This window comes from Pocillopora damicornis, chromosome 3 (assembly GCF_964200805.1).
Source record: "Pocillopora damicornis chromosome 3, jaPocDami1.2, whole genome shotgun sequence".
Classification (NCBI taxonomy): domain Eukaryota; kingdom Metazoa; phylum Cnidaria; class Anthozoa; order Scleractinia; family Pocilloporidae; genus Pocillopora; species Pocillopora damicornis.
In genome coordinates this window covers 28,093,182-28,112,999 of record NC_142672.1, presented here as the reverse complement: position 1 = coordinate 28,112,999, position 19,818 = coordinate 28,093,182, and the positions used below count along the sequence as shown (strand labels likewise).

The window sequence follows — 19,818 nt, the reverse complement described above, 5'->3', positions numbered from 1 at the left end:
GTGAGAAACTTTGTGTTACTGAGAGTGTAATCGAGCGTTTCTAGTCAAGAATAAAGGAAACAAGTCTAACAAAGAACTGACAAAAGCGATCTACACGAGAAATATTAGCATATGTTGTAATGGCGGACGGCTTCGTTTGCTAAAGTTCGTTAATGCTCGAATCCTCGTTAGCTCGAATCCTCAGCGTTGCATTGCACATCTTGTACTGCACATAAAATCACGTAGTTACAGAGGCGAATAAGCGCGCTTATTGCATTTTAATCCATGCACCGGGTTACAAGATATGATGGTCTTCAGCTCTTGATTGAGAACACTGACCTATATTTTCTATTGCATAATTTTGGTGTACAAATTATCCCTTTTAGATTGGGGAATCTTATTTGGTTTTTTTGGCTCCTATGAATCCTTCAATAAAGAAGATAGTAGTCCTTTTATAATAACAACATTTGCATTATCATTAAAAAGCTCTTTCAGTTCATGCAAAGATATAAAGGCGTTCGAGACTTAAACTGAATAAATCTGCAACTTACTGGACTGATGGCCTAAGAGTACCATGATTTATAAAAAAACGGCTAGAATTTTTAACTGTTTGCAGAACAAAACAACCTCGCGGATTTAATATGCCTTGGTTTGACTTTGCACTGCTTTATCATTTTATCATTCTAAACGACCATAAAACAAAGACAAAGTTCAAAATTAAAAAAAAGAACCAATGCATAAAAAAATTTTTTTTTGACCGTAAAAGATACTCCAATAAATATTGAGAGAAAATAGCAAACTAAAAAATAGCGGTATTGTTGTGTGATCTCTGCTAGACGGTGTGAATAGTTGTACCTATTGTAGACAGTGTAGATAGTTGTACCTACTGTACAGCTACTGTTTGCTGTACTAGTTGACACAGTGGTATGTCTTACATGACAGTTCCACAAAGTGACACAATAATATAGCCTACATGATCAAATTTTAAGAAGTGACTGCATGTTGTTCTACCATGCAGTACATACCAAAATTAGTCACATATGGCCTGAAGCTTAATCTGTATTGCTTATCAGGAATTCATCACTAATAAAAAATAGCTCATATTAGTAATATCCTAGATCTTAACTAGTATAGGAATAAAACAATTTCACGGAAGCACTCCCCAGCCAGTTGACCTATTTCTCACGTTCATTACGGCGTTCTGGAGATAAAAACTCTAACAAATTTATCTCCAAAGAAAGTGAGCACGTTTTAAGGGTTTTTAAAAGTTTAACAGGATGTCGTGATTTAAGGTTAAGGTAGACTCCAGTCTCCCGGTTGTTCCTTCCAATATCACACATTCACCATGTGAGTCAAAAGGGTGGCGTGATAGTGGCGTGACAATTATAACGGAAGTGGTCTATCATGTGAGTTTCCCTTCGATTACTAAAAATTGGATTGACAGCCGTTTTGTTATTGGATTTTTTTTGTTTAGATTCGTAGTAATAGTATGGATTTACTCGAGGCAGTCTCCGATAAATGCTGGCGTAGTCCACGAAAACACCCTCGCTCCCAGCGTACCCCTTACCCTACCCCTGAGAGAACCGTCAAGAGCTCATGGCAAAGAGGCCGTCACAATACAGCACCAGCCAAGATGGCGGTGGCTGAGGATATACTGAAAGACCCCTACTTTGCAGATCTCGACATTGATTTGAGCCAATTTTCTGAAGAGGAGAAAACGGTGATACTTGGCGTCATGCAAAAAGCCAAGGTAAGGATTTGAAATATATGGAAATCTCGGATTGTGTTAACTTTTGCGACTGTCAATACAACAGAATTATCGTTCCATGTGTTTTGTCCGCTTCGATCAATTGTGACTCAAATGGAATTAAGGGAAGATTGGTTAAATTATTTCATGACAAAGACCATTTATATTTTAATAAACCCAGTTTTCTGGATTTATCCATTTAAGGTTCTTGATCAGCAGCAAATTGAAGATAAATTCAGGTAAGGCTTCACAATTTTCAGCTTAGATTCAACATGCCAGCTTTTATGGATGCATTAAGCTTCATTTGTTAGCACCTTATTTTGGAAAAGAGTTATGCTAAAGTATGCGTGCTTAAATTTTAATGAGCTGAGCTTGGAAAAGAATCTCCGAACACACGGATTTTAGATTTTTGTGAACAGGTGGAGGCGTGTACAGTTGAAAATCCTCTGTACAACCTTTAGACTTGTAGGGAGGAGTAGGGGGAGGGTTTCCGGCAGCTGTGAACACATGCGCTTACAGCTGTGTCTCTGTGCTCGTTTAAACTTTTGTTATTCAAAGCTTCTGTGTGCATTTTGTAGATGTAGATTTTATTGCAATCCAAGAGTATCTAAGGTAGAAGTTGACCTACTTGATTAACTCTTAAGCTTCTAGGAGAGACCAGGAAAGAATTTCTCCATTCAATCTCAATACAATATCAAGTGGACAAGTGATGACAATAAAGAAAAATATAAATTAGAGGAATACTAGTTGATCCAAAACTAAATTCTCCAAACTAGCATCTTAAGAATTGTATATATCTTGGGAGTCGAGAAATTAAAATCATGATTAATTATGCGACAGACAGTAAGGATAGTTAACATTGAGAATTTTGGAATGCAATAGAAAATATGATTATGGTTTGCTAACTTTGCCAGGAAACCAACAGAGGGACAACTTAGCAAATGGACAAATCTAATGAAGGGCTGGCAGTTTAGATGGTTCACTCTTGATCCTGATTCTGGGTTATTGGAATATTATGTGGTAAGAATTGATGATCAATGGCTGACATCAGTGCTCCAAGCTGTGACCTTTTTGGTTGCCATGGTGACTAGGAAAATGGAGGCTAAATTTACAATACAAGTTGCCAATTTGGCAGCCTGTGTTTGACAGCCATCTAGCAAGTTGTAAAAAAAGGAAAAAAAAAAATTGACCATAACTGGATTTTTATGTCATTCAATAACTAAAAGTGAAAAAGCATGAAGCCCTTTCTAATTATATTTCGCTATTCTCCTGCTTATTTGTATTTTAATGAAAACTGTGACTCTCAGGCGCATAATAATTTGAGTAATGATGGGGGAAAAAGGGTAGAAATTTGTGTAGCTTGGTAACACTATCTCCCTTTCTATCCAGGTAGATAGATATGCCTTCAATATTCAAGCAGATTTTAGCATAACATTATATGATGTTTGTGTTTTTTTTACAGTTCAATAGGGAGAATTTAATACTCAACAACTGATTGGAGCACTTAGAATTATCTACCTCTGTTGCTGACTTAAAACAAAGCCTCTTTCACAATGATACTCATCTTCTAATTATGCTTAATCTAAAAAATCCAGAATTTTTCATTTCTTTTTCTACTAGAATTACTAACTGTAACCTTACTGATGTTGTATGGAGGCAGAAATAGTGAAACTAGAATCAGTGATATATTTTGATTTACTATTTTGTAAATATCAGGATAAAGAGAAGAAGAAGCTGGGACCAAGAGGATCAGTTTATCTTGGGGTAAGATTCCTTTATTGAACATGGAGTACAAGTTTCACAGATTAGTTGTTTCATGATTGCAGTTTTCTCAATTATCATTATAGTTTACATTTCACTTCTTGATTTCACAGGAATTAGAAGTGTTACTAGGTAGTTTAAAATGCAACTTCCTTATTATGTGGCAGATATTCTACCAAGGTTTCCTGTGTCTTGGATTGAATTTTTTCATTTACCGTTTGTTTGTATATTTTTTGGTTTCTTTGATTGTAATAGGGAAGTATGATAGCTCCCAGTGATGAGGATTCATTCACATTCAGTGTTAGTGCAGCTAATGGTGATATTTTTAAACTGCGAGGTAACTGTTTGTCGCAACATTTTAAGCATAATCTTGTAAGTTTTTTGTAATGCTATCAAGATGGAAAACAATGGCGGACATTATTATTTAGAATACTAATTAGTAATACGATGTTCAATTATAATAATTTCATATCTAAATCATTGATTAACCTTTAACCCCCAAGAGTGAGTAACACCTAATTTCTCCTTACAATATCACCCCTGAGTCAAACATTAAGGTCTCAAGAATTAAAGAAATGATCACAACTAAAGGAACTCTTGATTGTTAAACAAACTCTCCTTTTCAGCACCTTAGGAAACATGTAGGGATCAGTATGGAGAATTTGCATAATGATGATAAGTTGCAAGGGGTTAAACTACCATTTGCTATCAATAGCTCCATTCTTTCTTTCAACTTATGTTTGTTTACAGAAAAAAAATCACTGTCAAGTTCTTATTTGATATGTATGCAGTTGGTCAAAACCTTTTTGAAGTAGGAATCATTATTTAATGGTTCTTTGTTTATTTTTTTTACTTCCTAATGAATTATGATGAAAACCCTTCTTTAATTCTTATTGTGTTTCTCCTGAATTCAGCCAGTGATGCAAAAGAAAGACAGGACTGGATTAATAAATTGAGAAGCGTGGCAGAGTTTCATACATCAAGTATTGCTCAGGTGCAATTTTCATGTTGCAATTTGATTTAAGTTTGATAACTGCTCCACCCCCCTCCTCTAATTGATTATTTTTTTTGTAAAACATGAAAATGAAAAAAAAATTTCTCCCACTTTTTGTTGCACAAACCCTCTCAATTGCCTCTATCCAGACATTTATTGATTTACAATCTGCAAAAGTTGGCCTGCTAGTTTGGCCAATCTCAAATCCATTTTTTGAGGTTGGTTCTAAGAGAAAAATTAATGAATAGATTTGTTGACTAGCTCTTAAAAACTTGGCACCTGTGTGAACTCTGCTAAATCTATGTTTCTTACTAGGCTGCCCCACCATTATACTCCACACACAGTTTTTCTGTGTCAGCTGCACAGTCAAGTGGTCCTGTCAAACCAAACACAATGACAGCATCCTCAAGTGGTCATCCTAATGTTGCAGCGGTAGATGAGTTGGTGTCAGACTCACCCAAAGTGACACACAAAACCTATCATGTACCTGAAAAGATCATGGAGGGAATGTCCCACGTTAGAGATGACCTGTACAGAATAGAAGATCAACAGATGGTTTTTATTGATCAATTAGAGGTTAATGCTCTTTGCTAGTTACTAGTTATCCTGTTTTAAATTGAAATAGTTGAGTTAGATGAGCATCACAGATTGCGCGAATTTTTCCTTTGATAGGGTTAATCAATCGACAATAAAATTTTTCAGGTGTACATTATAGCAGCTTGTTGTCAACTTCACTGGAGAACATAGTAAAACTCAAGTTACAAACAATTTTAAGTTATGGACAGAGTTGATTCTTAGTTAGTTTGGTTGTCAAGTGCATTTTGACTGTGCTTTTGTGAGACAAAATAAAATTGTATTGGCTAATGAGGACTCAGTAAAAAATATTCCAAGTGGCCAATGAGAACTCTAAGTATAAACAGATGTCAAACTTCCTGGAATGAAAGGGAATGAGAAAGACTAAGTCACCTTTGGTTTTAGTTATTTATCTGAATGGGTGGCATGAGTTCTCGACCAATCACAGAGTGAAGAGAAGCAGAACAAAAGTAAACATAGGTTACCTTAAGTAGCTTCAGATTTGCAAATTTCTTTTCTCTCTCTCTCTCTCTGCTGATTCCATTACCCCTATGAGTTTGAGGTACATCTGTATGCTGTAGTGAACAAGATATTGATTTTAGTTGGTTGTAATATTTTCTGCAACAAATAGCACATGACTAGTTTGTAACTTTGAGAGTAAACATCAGTTATAAAGCATAAAGGCTTTTGTAAATTACTTTCCATACTATTAATAAATCATCTGAATCCTGATGAAGTGTACAACCTTCTTATTGCAGTTGGATCCAACAGGAGAAGAATCACTCTTTCCTTTGGATAATGTAAGTAATGAAAATGTAATGAAATTACCTCTGGATATAAGTTTATCAGTTCCAATTCTATCAGTTGTTACTTTTAGGTGAGAATCAATTATTAATATATTAATTATGAGACTTTTTGCACACTGTCTGTGCTTGGCTAGTTGCTATAACACAGTTCTTTTACTGCATGGTATATTTTGTGAATTGCTGTCTCAAATACTGGAAAATAAAACTATCAGTTTGTAGTATTGATTTGATTTGTTTTTCATTTCAGGATGTACTGATTTTAAAAGCAACTGCTCAGGTTATTGTCACTGATACTTTTTTAAAATCCCTTTTGCATAGAAAAGATGATGTAGTGCAAACAAAAAATTTCAGGTCATCATTGTTTCAAACTTGTGTGATAATTATATATCTCCCTTAACTCTTTTAACAAATAAATACACAAATCAAACCATTTTGATTTTATTTTAACCTAAGAAAAATTACAACAGACAAAAACAAAAAAATTTTGTGATACCATTTTTTGGGGCTAGTTTTAGTTATTATTTGAGACAAGGAAAGCAACCTTTACCTTCTGAAAAAACTACAAAATACACACCATAGTAGTTTAGAGGTAGAGATGAATTTTAAAGAGGTTTTATTAAGTTGACAGCAGAGGAGAAGATTGAGGATAGCGATGGACTTCAAATGCCTCACTTAAAAAATTCTACCAAATTCACCCTCATTGCATTGAGGTCTGATTGCTTGGTACATACACCAGCTATAGTAACTGTAACTGTTTGAATTCATGTGCTAGCACATTGTCAAAGTGATACATGAAAACCCATTTTTTACATTATGTTATTATTTTTTTGTTTTAGTCTGCTCTCAGTACGCTGCATCACTGTTTTTCGATCCTCCAAGGACAGGTATTCAGTGTATTTTCCGTGTAACGTCTGCTTCTAGTACTGGTAGATTATTTAAGCAGACAGTTGACAAACTTGTTAGTAATGGTTAGTCATTTCTATAGCACCAAGTTCTCTTTACTAATTTGCAAAGGAAGGAATAGCAGCTAGTTGAGAGAGTTGCTAAGTAAATCAGATCTTGGCCGGCAAAAGCCGCTGAATTAGTAAGTGTGATACTTTGTGTAAATAGTTCTGAGAATTGACATTAACAGTATTTTGGTTCCAATTTAAGTCTGAAATATATCTACTTTACAGTTTTATTGTGACTTATCCTAAGAGTAGCTTTCGCAGGTGAAAATCTAATTACACTTTATCAATTATTTTTATCTGGATAATTCATTATTAAAATTTCACATGGAACTTGATAGCCTTTCAAAGCAAAAAGTAGTTTAGGACTAAAAACCACAATATCTTTCCAGTTGTGTTTCTCCTTCCAACTATGAAAACAGAATTAACAAAAACTGCCTTTGCTCTGTTTGAAATTTTTTTTGATCCAAAAACACATTGCTTTGGCTAGTTCATAAGAATCTAGTGTTAAACTCCTCTAGATGTCTTTTCCATTTCCTTGTTACTTGTCTGCGAGGCATTGTCGTTTAAACGAGAAACTAGTGTTAAGTCTTCAATGAAAGTAACTCACCACTTAAGTTGAGCTTTATAGTTCATTTGTATTGTTTCCTTTTTCAGGCAGCCGATGTTCAAAGTGAAACTTCAGGTACCTTTCGTTCTTTTATTTTCGCCGAACATTTTCATTTTTTTTGCTTTTTTTTCCCGTCGTAAACATTTTAAACCGTAATGTACATGTTAACTTTGCAACCTGCCTGGCCAGTCTAGTGTCGCCTGCAAGTTCTACTTTTTTCTTTTTTTTTTTTTTTTTTTTTTTCCAAGTACCGGATTTTCAAGGTAAAATATCATGCAACTGAAAACGACTTAAAGGAATTCACCGTCGATACGTTTCGCTCTTTTCCAAGGGATGTTGTCGTCTATCTTCGTATGTCCCATTTTTGTTTTTATCCATCGAAAGTTCCAATCTCTTATTTTTCTTTTTCTGTCTCATTCTCTTTTTTTCAAACTTTGCGTTGTCACAATGATCTGTTTCCGTAAAGCACCGTTAAATAAAGTGAAATTTATTTCTCAGTTTTTGTATAAATATATAACAACCAGGACCTGTTTTCTAGATCACGTACGGTCTCAAGGGTTTACCCAACAACTTTTACAAAATTACGCGTTTGACGTCCATTGTGATCAAACCCTTGATTGAATAATGGTTGAATTTTGACTTTGTCGACAGCGCGGCTGTGCCATTTGCATCTCCATCTGACATTATTTTATTCCTTTAATTGTCATGCCAAAACAGAACTGGTGGTTTCAGTGAGATACTGACAAAACTGTGATAGCCCGTTTTAATTTGGCTTTTAGTTTCTTAAGCAAAAAGTTGTGTTAACAAAAATAATTTTTAACTAACGAGCTTTCCGAGAAGAAATTTGGTAAATTCGTGTCGATTGTAGTTTTAAAGTTTCTGTCGGTGCTTTCTCTTACCAAGGTTAATTTTTGGTTTAACTCAGTATTGGCTCTCTTTTAACAGAATCACGTCGTGAGTCCATAATCAAATGTTTTTAGTTTGATGTATTTAGATGTACATACGATACATTTATTATCACATGGGCGCACGAACCACTTGACAACTCATTTGTGTTATTGACGTAACAAGCACTCTTTAGCAAATTAATAATTCATTGTATATACTGGCCGACTTAGCTATATAAATGTGTAACCACCACGACACACGCTTCTTTATTCGGAGTTTTATTAAACCAGACATCATGTCAAAGCGTCTAATTAACTTCCACCGATACTTGAGAGTGGCTGGCTCGGCTGTCTCATAAACGTGGTACGTGCTGTAGTTTCCATGTAGGCGCCGAGCAAATTTATGCTAAATTTTTCACTCATTATGCTTTGCAGGTGAAAGTTTTATTGTGGGAAGTTTTTATTTTCTCCAGAATTGTGGATAGTGTTTTTTGTTTGTTTCAGTCTTCGTGTGTAAATTTTGCCAAAGTGTGGTGGAATCTGTTTGTTTTTTTTTTTGTGGTCAGTAGAACCCACTAAATGTTACTACTGCGCGAATTATTGAGATGCAAAGAGCAGGCTTATGTAGAATATTCTTCACAGGGAGAGTAATTATTTTGCTATTGAATGTTTGCTATTGAAGGTTTCAATAACAATTTTGCAGCAAACTTAGGTTTAGCTCAACGTCAGTTAATTTGAACTGAGATGGAACCTTGCGAAAGATTATAGTACTGCGCCATGAGAGCAGGTTGAAATTAAATATAATGCAATGGAGTGTTGTTTTTTGCTTGTTTGCGGCTGTTTCCTCGATTTACATAACTTTCTGCTGAACACAAAGCAAAAAATTACTTAGTAGTGTTAATTAGTAAAATTGTTTGGCTATTTTTCTTTCAGCAGAAGCGTTGCAGCAGGACGAAAATACTTCCGAGTAAGTATAGCTTTCTGTTCGGATTTTGAGTCGAGTTTTCATCCCCAGTGTTAAAAAAAATATTCATTAATTCCTCCTCAATTATCGCTGTCCAAGCGCTGTGAAAACGAACTTGTTGCATCCCTCAAATATTTATTTTCATAAGAAATAGATCAGCTGAACAAATTTCTCGCCAGTGATATTCTTGCGTTTTAACTTTTCACTTAAAATAATTAGGCAGCAAATGCTTCGCTGTGTTTACGATATTCTATTGTCAACATGCTTTTCATTTAACAGACGTTGTACTTATCAAACCCAGGCCTGGTCACAATTTACATTTAGCAGATCCCGCATTTATCAGATACTATCTTTATCAACCATCGTTACATTTGTTCTGTCATTACTCTGTTACATTTTTTTAATTAAGGTCTTTTTTAATCGGGGTTTCCTTGAATATCCTATATTTCTTGACGCAACCGCGGTTTGTTTCGTCAGGTTTGCGGGAAAAAAGCGGAAGTGATGGATCGAGCTTGAAACCTGCTTTCTAAAGAAGTGTTATTTTTATGTCTTGACGAATGACACTCGCGCAACCTGCTACTCTGAGAATGAAAGCACTTGTTTTGAAACATCAAGTCTAAGTACAAAGCATTTTTTCTGTGGCAATTTTCCAAACTATTCGCTTCAACTTTGCAGGCAAATTTCGTCGTCTTCAATGTAATCATTTAACCGCATGGTCAAAATGTCTATCCATTGAGCCAAATGAGTTTTTTACTTCAAATTTAAGAGTGACCTGTCGAAAACAGCTATTTTAATCATTGGCTTGTATTTAATTTTCTCGAAAAAATAATGACTTAAGACCAACTATTGTTTGAAGGCGTTGATGTTTTGACAGATCTGACTATCTTGTTCAACGAAAGTCAAATTTGAGAAAATTATTGCTGAAAGTCCTCAAGTATACTACAACAAGGGAACATGAGCCTAGCCTATTTTCTCTAGGCCAAAAGAAAGTAAACGGTGTGTTTTCATGAAGGCAGCTTTGGAGCTCACTTTATTTCGATGGAGAGAGCACTTGTTTCTGCAGCTCAAGACTGACTGGTACAATTAACAGTATATAACCACCTAAGCTTCCATTCTCAGATACCAAGTTCTTTCAGACGAGTCCTGTTTGGTAAGGATTGAGTTAATTCAAACCCAGTCAATAAATTTTTCTTAATCAACTTCAAGTTTAATTAATCGACGTGATTAACGATACAACATTTAAAGCGTGTGATTCCGTGTGCTTTGGGTTTTCATATGCAGGTGTATAGGTATTAGTCATCATAAAACAATGATAAATGAAAACTTGTTATCTTAAAACCGTGCAGTAAAACCTTCATAAAGTTAAGAAATGATAAAATTGACTTTTTTACCCCTTTTTCAGTTAAAACAAACACTTTTTGCGTAGCAAGGAATCAAACATACGTTTTCTGAATTAGTGATTCCGTTCTTTTTGTCGTTTTTAAAATTCTCCTAATCTCCTTCATCATAGTAACTTTAAACAATATATTTTGTCGTGTTCATTAAAAAAATAAAATTATATAAACGTATAAAATATGGAAGAAACAGTATTCGAATTTTATACGTGCTCCTGTAAATATTATTTAGACTTAAACACATGCTTTACTTGAGCTAAATGATTTAACTCAGGTTTCAAAGAACTCAGGGTCAGATCAGCGACAACGCTATGAGTCGACGACGTCATTTGAGGTAATGAATAAAAATGCGCATGTCATTTAAACATAGGTGTAACCTCTTACTTGTTTGCGACTTTCTTCGTCATTTTTTTCCGAGGGAGCAATCGACGTTTCGTTAATCTTCACAAAGCTTATCCGAATATTTTGCGAATTAAAAGGTCCTTTGAAATTGATGCACCTCTACACTACCCACTGCTTTTAGAGAAGACCATTTTTTTTCCCGGAACCGCGTTGTCAACCTCTCTAAGCAGAAGTACACGAAGTGCGCTGTGTTTGGACGAAACTCTTGTAGATTTTCCTTCTTTTACCAAGATAATGTATAATCATGTTTGAAAGCGTAAAGATGTGGCTTGTAAAAAGACGTGGTTTTTTTTTAATTGACCTTGACTAATTTTATACATACAACTGAACAACTTCCCTCGGCAATGTCTCATTTGAGCATATTCGTTCATCTCCGACCGATTGAGCGATATTGAGCCCGCAATTTTCTTTTACGATTGTGTTGCCAAGCAACGCTTCCCATCTGTGAAGCCCGTCGACCACGTATTCAGTGTTATAGAGTTCTAAGATCGGCCATGATATCCAGAAGTGAAAACTGGGGCGAAACGAAATGAAAACATTGCGGACGATTGAGGAAAACGATGATTGTTCCCTCGGAAACTGTAACTTATGATAAAGCTGATGAAATCAGTTAAGGAATTATTGTTATTGTAACCTCAAAAACCCAGATTTTTTCATCAAAAAAGCCAGTTATACTCAGCAATTTTGTAAGATCTGAACAAGGGAAAGAAACCAAGGTTTGCAGTGTTGTTTTGTGCTACCGAGAATTTTGAATTGTGACTGCTTGACAACTAATACTTTAAAGTTTTAAATCAAAGCTTTCTGGCTTAGTGCGATTAACATATTTGTTCTCAAAGACGGGTAAAAACTCTCTCAGCCTTAAATGTAACAGTTTTGCTGGGAAGATTTGACGACAGAGTGTTTTGAAATTGCGAAAAAATGATTGCCAAGCAGTATTCCTCGGCAAACCAATGAAAATGTAACAAGATCACAGTAGCAATAAATTTTTTATGTACTCTTGGTATTGACGTAACAGTCTCTGTTTTGAGAGATGTAATCACAGACATTTTTTTCTGTTGAAGTGACCTGCGTCCAATTATCTCCTGTGATTTGAGAGATCTAATATATCGTTATTGAATGAATATGAATGCCATTCCGCTCCAAGATAATGAAATCCGAGTCCAAAAGTTCTGTTTTCATGAATGATTAAGCAAACGATAAGAAGGCGGAAAATACAGTTTTTTCTATGTTGGCGTTGTAGAAGAACAACAATTTGATATGAATAAATAATAACCAAACTTCAACATTCGACAATACGCGATGAATTCTTCAAATCCGGCTCTAGAAAAATCGACAGACACAAAGAACGTCTACCAGGGGAATATTTCTCGACTGATTTCGACAAAGCAGTGTTTGTAAGTAATTTTCGTGTGGGAGATTAGGCGCCAGATAAATTCTATATCAAATGGCTTCGTTTAGCTCTGATTTAAGGAGAGAAGTGTTGCCTTTGCTATGGCCTATGTTACACCACAACAGGTCGGGATTAAACATTGTTTTCATTAGATTAGTGTCATACATATTTTTCACGTCGCTTTTTTTAAATTAAAGCTTCAAGACTCATGGGGATAAAACCGGCGGAGAGAGTAGGTCGTTTGGCTTCCACAAAAATGTTGGGACTCCAAAATCGCAAAGAAAGGACGGCAAAACATCTGATATTACCACGGATAGCTCAGGTGTAACGTGTTGCGAGAAAGCCAGGGCCGAGATGAAATACATTGACGGTGAGTAAAAATTTTTCTGAATTTTAAATGTGACCCCAAAACTTTACGTATTCTGTCTCAATTTTTTTTTTCAAACTTAGAATTTAAAACAGAAACACCTGTCGGTTTACGTAGTAAATGTTGAATTTCAAAAATTTAGGGCTATGTTTCGTGCAATTTAATTATAAGCGAGTACTATCTTGTCCTGAATTCTGGAACCTTCTCTTTTCTGACGATCCTCGACACCCATGCTGTTTTAATTTACTTTCTCTCTTTTGATGACTGCAAGAACCATGCTGTTCCAATTTACAAAATATAGGTAACAATTCTTATGAAACCTATTTTTTCGGCTTGAAGTCTGTGGAACACTCTGTGTAGATGAGGGTTGTCGGAAGCTTTTCCATTGTGCATGAAAGTTAATGAATGATTTTGTCGTAAGCTCGTTACAAAATTTAGACACCCTTCCATATGCGACCAAAGAGTTCAAAAGTTATCATCTTTCCGCACAGGGTGATTCACTGATTTCTGTCACAAGTGAGCCTTATTATGGGCTAGCTCACCATAGGGCTTTTATGTAGCTCAATGGAAGAATATCGCATTACCGCGAAATCGGATGTCTTGGGTTCAATTCCTTTAAGGGGGACTTTTTTTTTCGTTCCACGCTCGTGTCTAAACGAATTATTACTTTCTTTATTGACCACTAAACTTGTTTTGTTTCCTGAAATAAACATAATGCATTAGGCATTTTTGCTGTAAGGATTTGAGAACAGCATTGTAGACCAGACCGAACTTAGTGTACCACGATTGCTGAGAAATCATTGCATTTTATTACTTTGACGAGCAGTCATAAAAATAATGAGATAACCGTGTGTAAGTTTTTCTTATTCCATTGCCAGTTTGCCCAGACCATTTCTTCCCTGCGTGCTGACCATTCGGTCACCGCGACCAAGATGACTAACATCTAATTTCTCCTCACAATAACATTCCAAAATCACGCATTAAGGTCACGAGAATTAAGGAAATGATCATTAACCTAAGAAACTTTTCAGATTGTTATATAAATTCTCCCCGTCAGTACCTTTGAGAATGTTAAAAGAACATTATGGAGAATATACATACTGATGGAGGGTGTAAAGACTTACTTATTATTTTTGGCGTTGTAGCTCGTAGAGAGGAAGAGGAAACTGACGACGAGGCCTATTGTACTGGAGAAGAACCTGAAAACCAGTCGGTTGAGGAACATAAAAGTGTTATACTACATCTTGTCTCTCAGCTCAAGCTAGGAATGGACTTGACTAAGGTACCTTGTGGAGTTCTCGAGATGTGCACAGGACTGAAATCAGTGGAGACATCGAATTCGAGTACTCGGTAACGAGTACAAGATTTGAACTCAAGTTTTCAGCATATAGTTATTGTTATTGTTTACGAAAGTAATTGAGCCCTTTCTTAATTGAAGAAATGTAAAACTTCTAACGTCAAGAATTTTGGAAAACGTTAAATTTATAGCAAAAATAAGAAAATTTTTACACCCAGCCTCATCGTGTTCCATTGTTTCTAAAATTTGCATTGAATGACCCTGTTTTAACGGTGGTCATTTCTACTGTGTTTTTTTTAAGGTTGTTTTACCAACATTTATTCTTGAGCCGCGTTCCTTGTTGGAAATGTATGCAGACTTCTTTGCCCATCCTGATTTGTTTATTAAGTAAGTATCATTACTTTAAGAGCATGAACACCACGTGCATGGTCTGAGGTTGCCATGTGCAAGTTACATGCATACGTTTATGTCCATTATTTTTTCGGTAAATTGAAATTTCGTGCCTTTTGTTGACTGTAACCCTAACTCGAATATTTTCAATTTCATATCGTCTTTTTTTTTTAGAATTCCTGACGGTCTCACGGCAGAAGATAGGATTTTATCTGTTTTAGAATTCTACTTAACTTCCTTCCATGCGGGAAGAAAGGTGAGACATCCAACAAGTTATCGTATATTTCTTAGTCTGTTCCTTCGTTTGTCTTCGTTCTTGTAGTCATTATTGTAATTCGTTAAAATATCTCTACATTTCTTTTTCTACGTTTAGGGTTCTCTAGCCAAGAAACCCTACAATCCCATATTAGGAGAGACATTTCGCTGTTCCTGGAAAGTGCCAAGTTTGTCTAGCGGGAAACAAGCTTCCACAAACAGTCATATTGATCACTCTTCAACGGCCTCTGATGAAGGAAAAGTTTCGTTTGTTGCAGAACAGCTTTCCCATCATCCTCCGAGTGAGTAATTTAAACAGGTTCAAATAGTTAAAATATCATTGTACTTATAAACGTAGCAGAAGAACTGTAGCGCTATTTGAATTCTTCTAGGAGTACAGTACAAAAGATCGGTACACCATCTCGATTCCGTCACCTCATAAGATCGACACTGTAAGAATTTTAATTCATTGTGGTCTGTTGTCACTCTAACAGTTTCCGGGTTTTACGCTGAATGTCCAAGCAAGAAGCTGTGTTTTAATGCTCATATTTGGACGAAGTCGAAGTTTTATGGAATGTCTATAGGTGTAGTGAATCAAGGAGTAGGTAAGGATTGATCGATATTTGTCTTCTCCTTACAGTATCGATACGGTGCTAAGCTCTAAAGGAAAGAGAATGAAGTTGTCCTGATATTTGTCAGTTTTTATGTGAATTTATGCTTCTCCCTCCATTTTAGCTATGTACTGTGACAAAAAATCGTTTTAGTTTTCCATCGCCGTAGAATGTTTGCTCTTTCCACTCCTTTTGGCATTGTTAAACTATTCCATAATTTCAGTGATTTAGGAATGGTAATCAAGAATGTCGTACACTCAAGTTTTATATTGAAGTTGCTACCTCGTTTGTTTCAAATGTACAAATATATGGGACAACATTGTCTACTTTTTTTTAAATACTCTTTCTCCGATATTTGTTCGAACTCAGGCTCTAGTCGTTTTGGGAATCTGACTCCAAAAATTCCATTTTAAACAATATTTCAGTGTGACACTTTACTCGTCAACTCACGTTGTACGTTTGTCGCCTCTCTTCAGGTGTAATTACCTTGTTAGAGCACAACGAAGATTATGTTATAACATTTCCCAGCACGTATTGCAGGTGAGAGTTGTACTTTGGATGGCTATGTTTTCAATCGAGTGTAGGTGAAATTCAGGCAGTTACAAAGGGTACTAAACAATAACAGTCATTCTGATTTTGTTCTTAATAAAGTGATATTCAAAAAAATTAAACGTCAATGAATTTGAACAACGCCAACTCCAAGATGAGCCAACAGGAGCTCAAAGATTTTTGAGGGAAAAGTCACTATTTACTAAAGTCTTATCTTTGAATGGCGGTTTAGCGTAAGATTTTAGACCAACCATGGTCAGGGGAACTCCAATTGTGATAACTAGGATATTTCGGGATACTTCTGGCACAATCTAAAACCTCTCTTTTAAAAGCTTATTGTCACTTCACTAAATCGTTACCTGGGTGTATTTTGATGAACGATTTTAATTCTAGTACCTAATTTAAACTGATCACTTATATCTCAACAATATTTGAGAGAACTGATGAATTGTTCAAAGCCTTTTCTTCGACAATTATTGAAAGCGTAAACCATCCTTTTGTTGAAATGTCTGGAGCTTTTACTTATCTTCTGCAATCAGTTTAAAAATGATATTTCAGGAATCCTGAATCTCCTACACCCCATAAACGCCCAGGCACGTGCTTAAAAATTTCAACCCAATTTCAGGTCAATTTTAACCTTTCCCTGGGTGGAGTTAGGTGGAAAAGTGAACATCACGTGCGCCAAGACCGGCTACAACGCGTCTGTGACGTTTCACACCAAGCCTTTTTATGGCGGGAAACTTCATCGAGTCACTGGCGAAGTGAAAAACACATCATCTGGAAAAGTTATCTGTAAAGTGAATGGCGAGTGGAATGGCCAGATAGAAATGACCTTCACCAGTCATCAGGTTTGTGTGATTAAGCCCCCAAGGGAGTTTGGGTATTCGGGTTTCACGGATCTTTTTTAGTAAGGTATACGGTATTTTATGTCAATACGGGAGTACCTTTCTCGTTTTGCAAGTAACGTTTTTATACAACTTTGAATCTTGGGTGAAAAATTGGATTTATCAGTATCCCATTGGCTGTGGATAAAATTGTTTGGTTTTCTTGTCCACACAGGAAGAACCAAAGATTATCGACACAGAGGCACTTCAGGTTTATCGAAAGCGTATCTGTCCTCAGTCAAAACAAGAGGAGTTTGAGTCTCGCCGGTTATGGCACAGAGTCACGCATGCGCTGAAGACTGATGACATCGATTCGGCAACGTCAGCGAAACACGAGGTAAGCATAAAATCATTGTCTGCGAAATGAGGAACTCAGCATGCAGAAATCTTAGGATAACAGATTTTCATAAGCTGTAAAACGCTCACTACTTACGAAAATCTGCTGCTAATACTCTTTAGAATAGAGGGTGACATCAACTAAAGGCTCGTGATTTACCAAATGGAATGATGTGAAACTATTTATTGCCCACGTTTTTTTTCGTATAAATGATAAGCACTTCTATATTCTTGAGAAGTACACTCTACCACCGTGTCGTAAAACGTTTATTAATCTTAAAGCAGGCACCAGATGACTTTGTACAATTTTGCTTTTAGCTTGAAGAAAGACAAAGAAAGGAGGCGCGAGAAAGGAAAGAGACTGGTGTCGAGTGGAAAACAAAAGTAAGTCGTCGCCCCTAAAAGTATGAGGTACTGAGGTGTGGTTACTGTTTATAAAATTTGGTTTAAATTAGAAAAAAAAAATGATAGAAACACCTCTCGTTTGAGGTAAACATGCTTTACTCCAGACAAACAATCGTCTGAAAATAGGCCCATTTTTACACCGGCATTTCTCAGATGATATAAGTTGCACTGACTTGAAATCTCTAGTACTTATATGATGATGTGTTTTTTTAAGAAAGTGAATGGTAATTCTTGGTGCCATTATCGAGAAAGGTGTTTTTGTCGAGGATAGGGAATTTCTACCTTACGGCGTAACTAGACTGATACACTCATATAGAGAATTTCGTCAGATTTACGTGGAAAGTTTCTAGTCATCTGTCGATTCCTAAATCGTGTCCATTGTGCCAGTTAATCTCTTGTAAGGAGTTAGGAAAACTACTTCAAAAAAGATAATTCGAGTTAAAATTGACTTCCAGTTTTGATAGGAGCCAGAGCCCCTCTTATTTTGTGTGTTTCTTCTGTTTCAGTTGTTTCATCGCCATGGTGATGGTTGGATGTATAACCATCACATGAAAACTTTACTCAAATCCAGTTCAGAAGAGGCGTCTTCGACTTCAACTCAACCAACAGAGCAATGAGAAATACATTGCAAAGTCAATGGAAAAAGTGACCAGCAACTACCGCATCAGTTTTAGGATAGCATCCTTCTTAGCGAGGAAAACAAGGAAGTTACCACTCCCTTCATCTGTGGAATATGATTTATTTCCCGCCTATTACTGATTAGTTGATTTTATCCAGCGGATGACATATCTGAAAGAATAACGAGTTCATGTCTTCTGGAAGAGTTGGAAACCATTCTGTTTCTACTGGGAAGTGGAGGATGCCTTTAGACAGTAATAAAAAAGTGACAAACGTGATAGAGATAGATATGTTTGTACATCACGCGACTATTTACTTTTATTTAATTGAAAAAAATAACTTATTAGGTGAATTTTTTCATGATCGTGATAACGAGTTCTGAGACGTTTGCGATTGAGTGGTTGGGCAACCGATCAGAAAAGCGTGCTTGAAATGTATTCCTAGAGGCTGCCTGAAGTAATATCATCTGTCTCACACTGCAGTCTTACGATCGACTGGGTGCGTGTCACCTTTTAATTTGGTGGTATTCAACACCTGTAATTGGTGCATGTGTTTCCTTTGCGATCACATCGCGTCCAATTCTCGGTCTCGATCCACATCGGAAATGACCAAATCGTTAGACAAGTGATAACGATTCATTACGAGAGTAATAACTGTTTTCTTTTGTACGGTACTTATCTTTTGTTTATGACGATTTCGAAAATATCTTTGTAAAAGTAACCCCCCTCCCCATGGGTTATTACGATCATTAAAATGAGCGAGCCTAACTGAACGTAAACAAGTATATTTTTCAAACGCAGAATCGAGTCCTATCAGAATTTGCCACTAGGTAGGAGAACAGATAGAATGAAACCTAATGGCTTGACGAAATTCTGCTGAAGTAACTGGAATTTTTATAGTTAATGCATGAAATGGAGTATAGTCCATTAAAAATAGCGAAATATTAAAATTGTCAGTTTTAGTGCTTCTTGTCTATGGATTTTTCTTTTAATTTTAAGGACTTTTGAGATGATTTAGGGGAACTCCGAGTTTCTCTGTGTCCCATTCTCCTGACACCAGTCTTTTAACTAGGGTCATTTTATGTGATTTTGTGTGATCCATATCGAAATAGACTGACTTGCAAGACAAACGGTAGTAGAGACAATGACGACAATAATAATGGTGTTTTCGTGATACTAATAGCGAAAACGATGCTCTTCACTCTCATTAAATCAGGAGCTATTATTACACTAAAGTGCTCTGAAATAGATATCTGAGAAACGTTTCCACTTAAAAGCGTAGGTCATGTCGGTTGTAAGGGAAAGTAAAAGCGTAACCAAGAAAGTTCCTTTTTTTAAATATTGCCTCAGCATAGGCATGAAACGGATAAAGTTAGAATCTTTTAAAAGAATACTACGCTGTATTGTTGGGCAATTTTAGCACAGGTGCGAAAAGAAAGCGTGACCTACAAGCTGAGTCAAGATGGAATTTGCTTACGACGGGTAGGATATTGTTTTTCTCGGGGGTAAGTGACCGACTAAGAGTAGAATTACAATAGGAATTTGAAAGGAATTCATTTCAAGGTTTATACCCAAAATGTTTCTATATTTTTTTCGTAGCCCTTTTGTGTGCCAAAAAAATCGCATGTATACGGCAATCTTCGGCTGTGATAT

At 36.0% G+C, this 19,818-nt stretch overlaps 1 protein-coding gene across 4 annotated transcripts; it reads left to right on the top strand.

Moving 5' to 3' along the window:
- Positions 1–1,388: 1,388 nt before the first annotated feature.
- On the top strand, positions 1,389–19,132 carry LOC113666420 (oxysterol-binding protein-related protein 11). Of its 4 annotated transcripts, none has more exons than XM_027182199.2 (24): positions 1,392–1,729; positions 1,931–1,965; positions 2,641–2,746; positions 3,443–3,490; positions 3,743–3,824; positions 4,402–4,481; positions 4,797–5,057; positions 5,813–5,854; positions 6,108–6,137; positions 6,697–6,744; positions 7,465–7,492; positions 9,241–9,271; positions 10,937–10,996; positions 12,652–12,824; positions 13,967–14,103; positions 14,420–14,505; positions 14,683–14,764; positions 14,882–15,065; positions 15,258–15,368; positions 15,851–15,914; positions 16,549–16,771; positions 16,983–17,144; positions 17,462–17,527; positions 18,055–19,132. In XM_027182199.2, the coding sequence occupies exons 1-24, from the start codon at positions 1,469–1,471 to the stop codon at positions 18,163–18,165; spliced, it is 2,511 nt and encodes an 836-aa protein (XP_027038000.2). In that variant the 5' UTR covers positions 1,392–1,468; the 3' UTR covers positions 18,166–19,132. The 4 variants fall into 4 exon arrangements, with proteins under 4 accessions (XP_027038001.2, XP_027038000.2, XP_027037999.2 ...); XM_027182198.2 differs by having other exon boundaries at positions 9,238–9,271; XM_027182200.2 differs by lacking the exon at positions 10,937–10,996 and having other exon boundaries at positions 1,389–1,729; positions 9,238–9,271.
- Positions 19,133–19,818: the final 686 nt, after the last annotated feature.

Bases quoted from the DNA above. Each gene is read 5' to 3' on its own strand.
- LOC113666420 (XM_027182198.2), top strand. From the start codon at position 1,469: ATGGATTTACTCGAGGCAGTCTCCGATAAATGCTGGCGTAGTCCACGA. The intron at 3,825-4,401 runs GTAACTGTTTGT...TCCTGAATTCAG, and splicing joins TGATATTTTTAAACTGCGAG to CCAGTGATGCAAAAGAAAGA. The intron at 9,272-10,936 runs GTAAGTATAGCT...GATTTAACTCAG, and splicing joins CAGGACGAAAATACTTCCGA to GTTTCAAAGAACTCAGGGTC.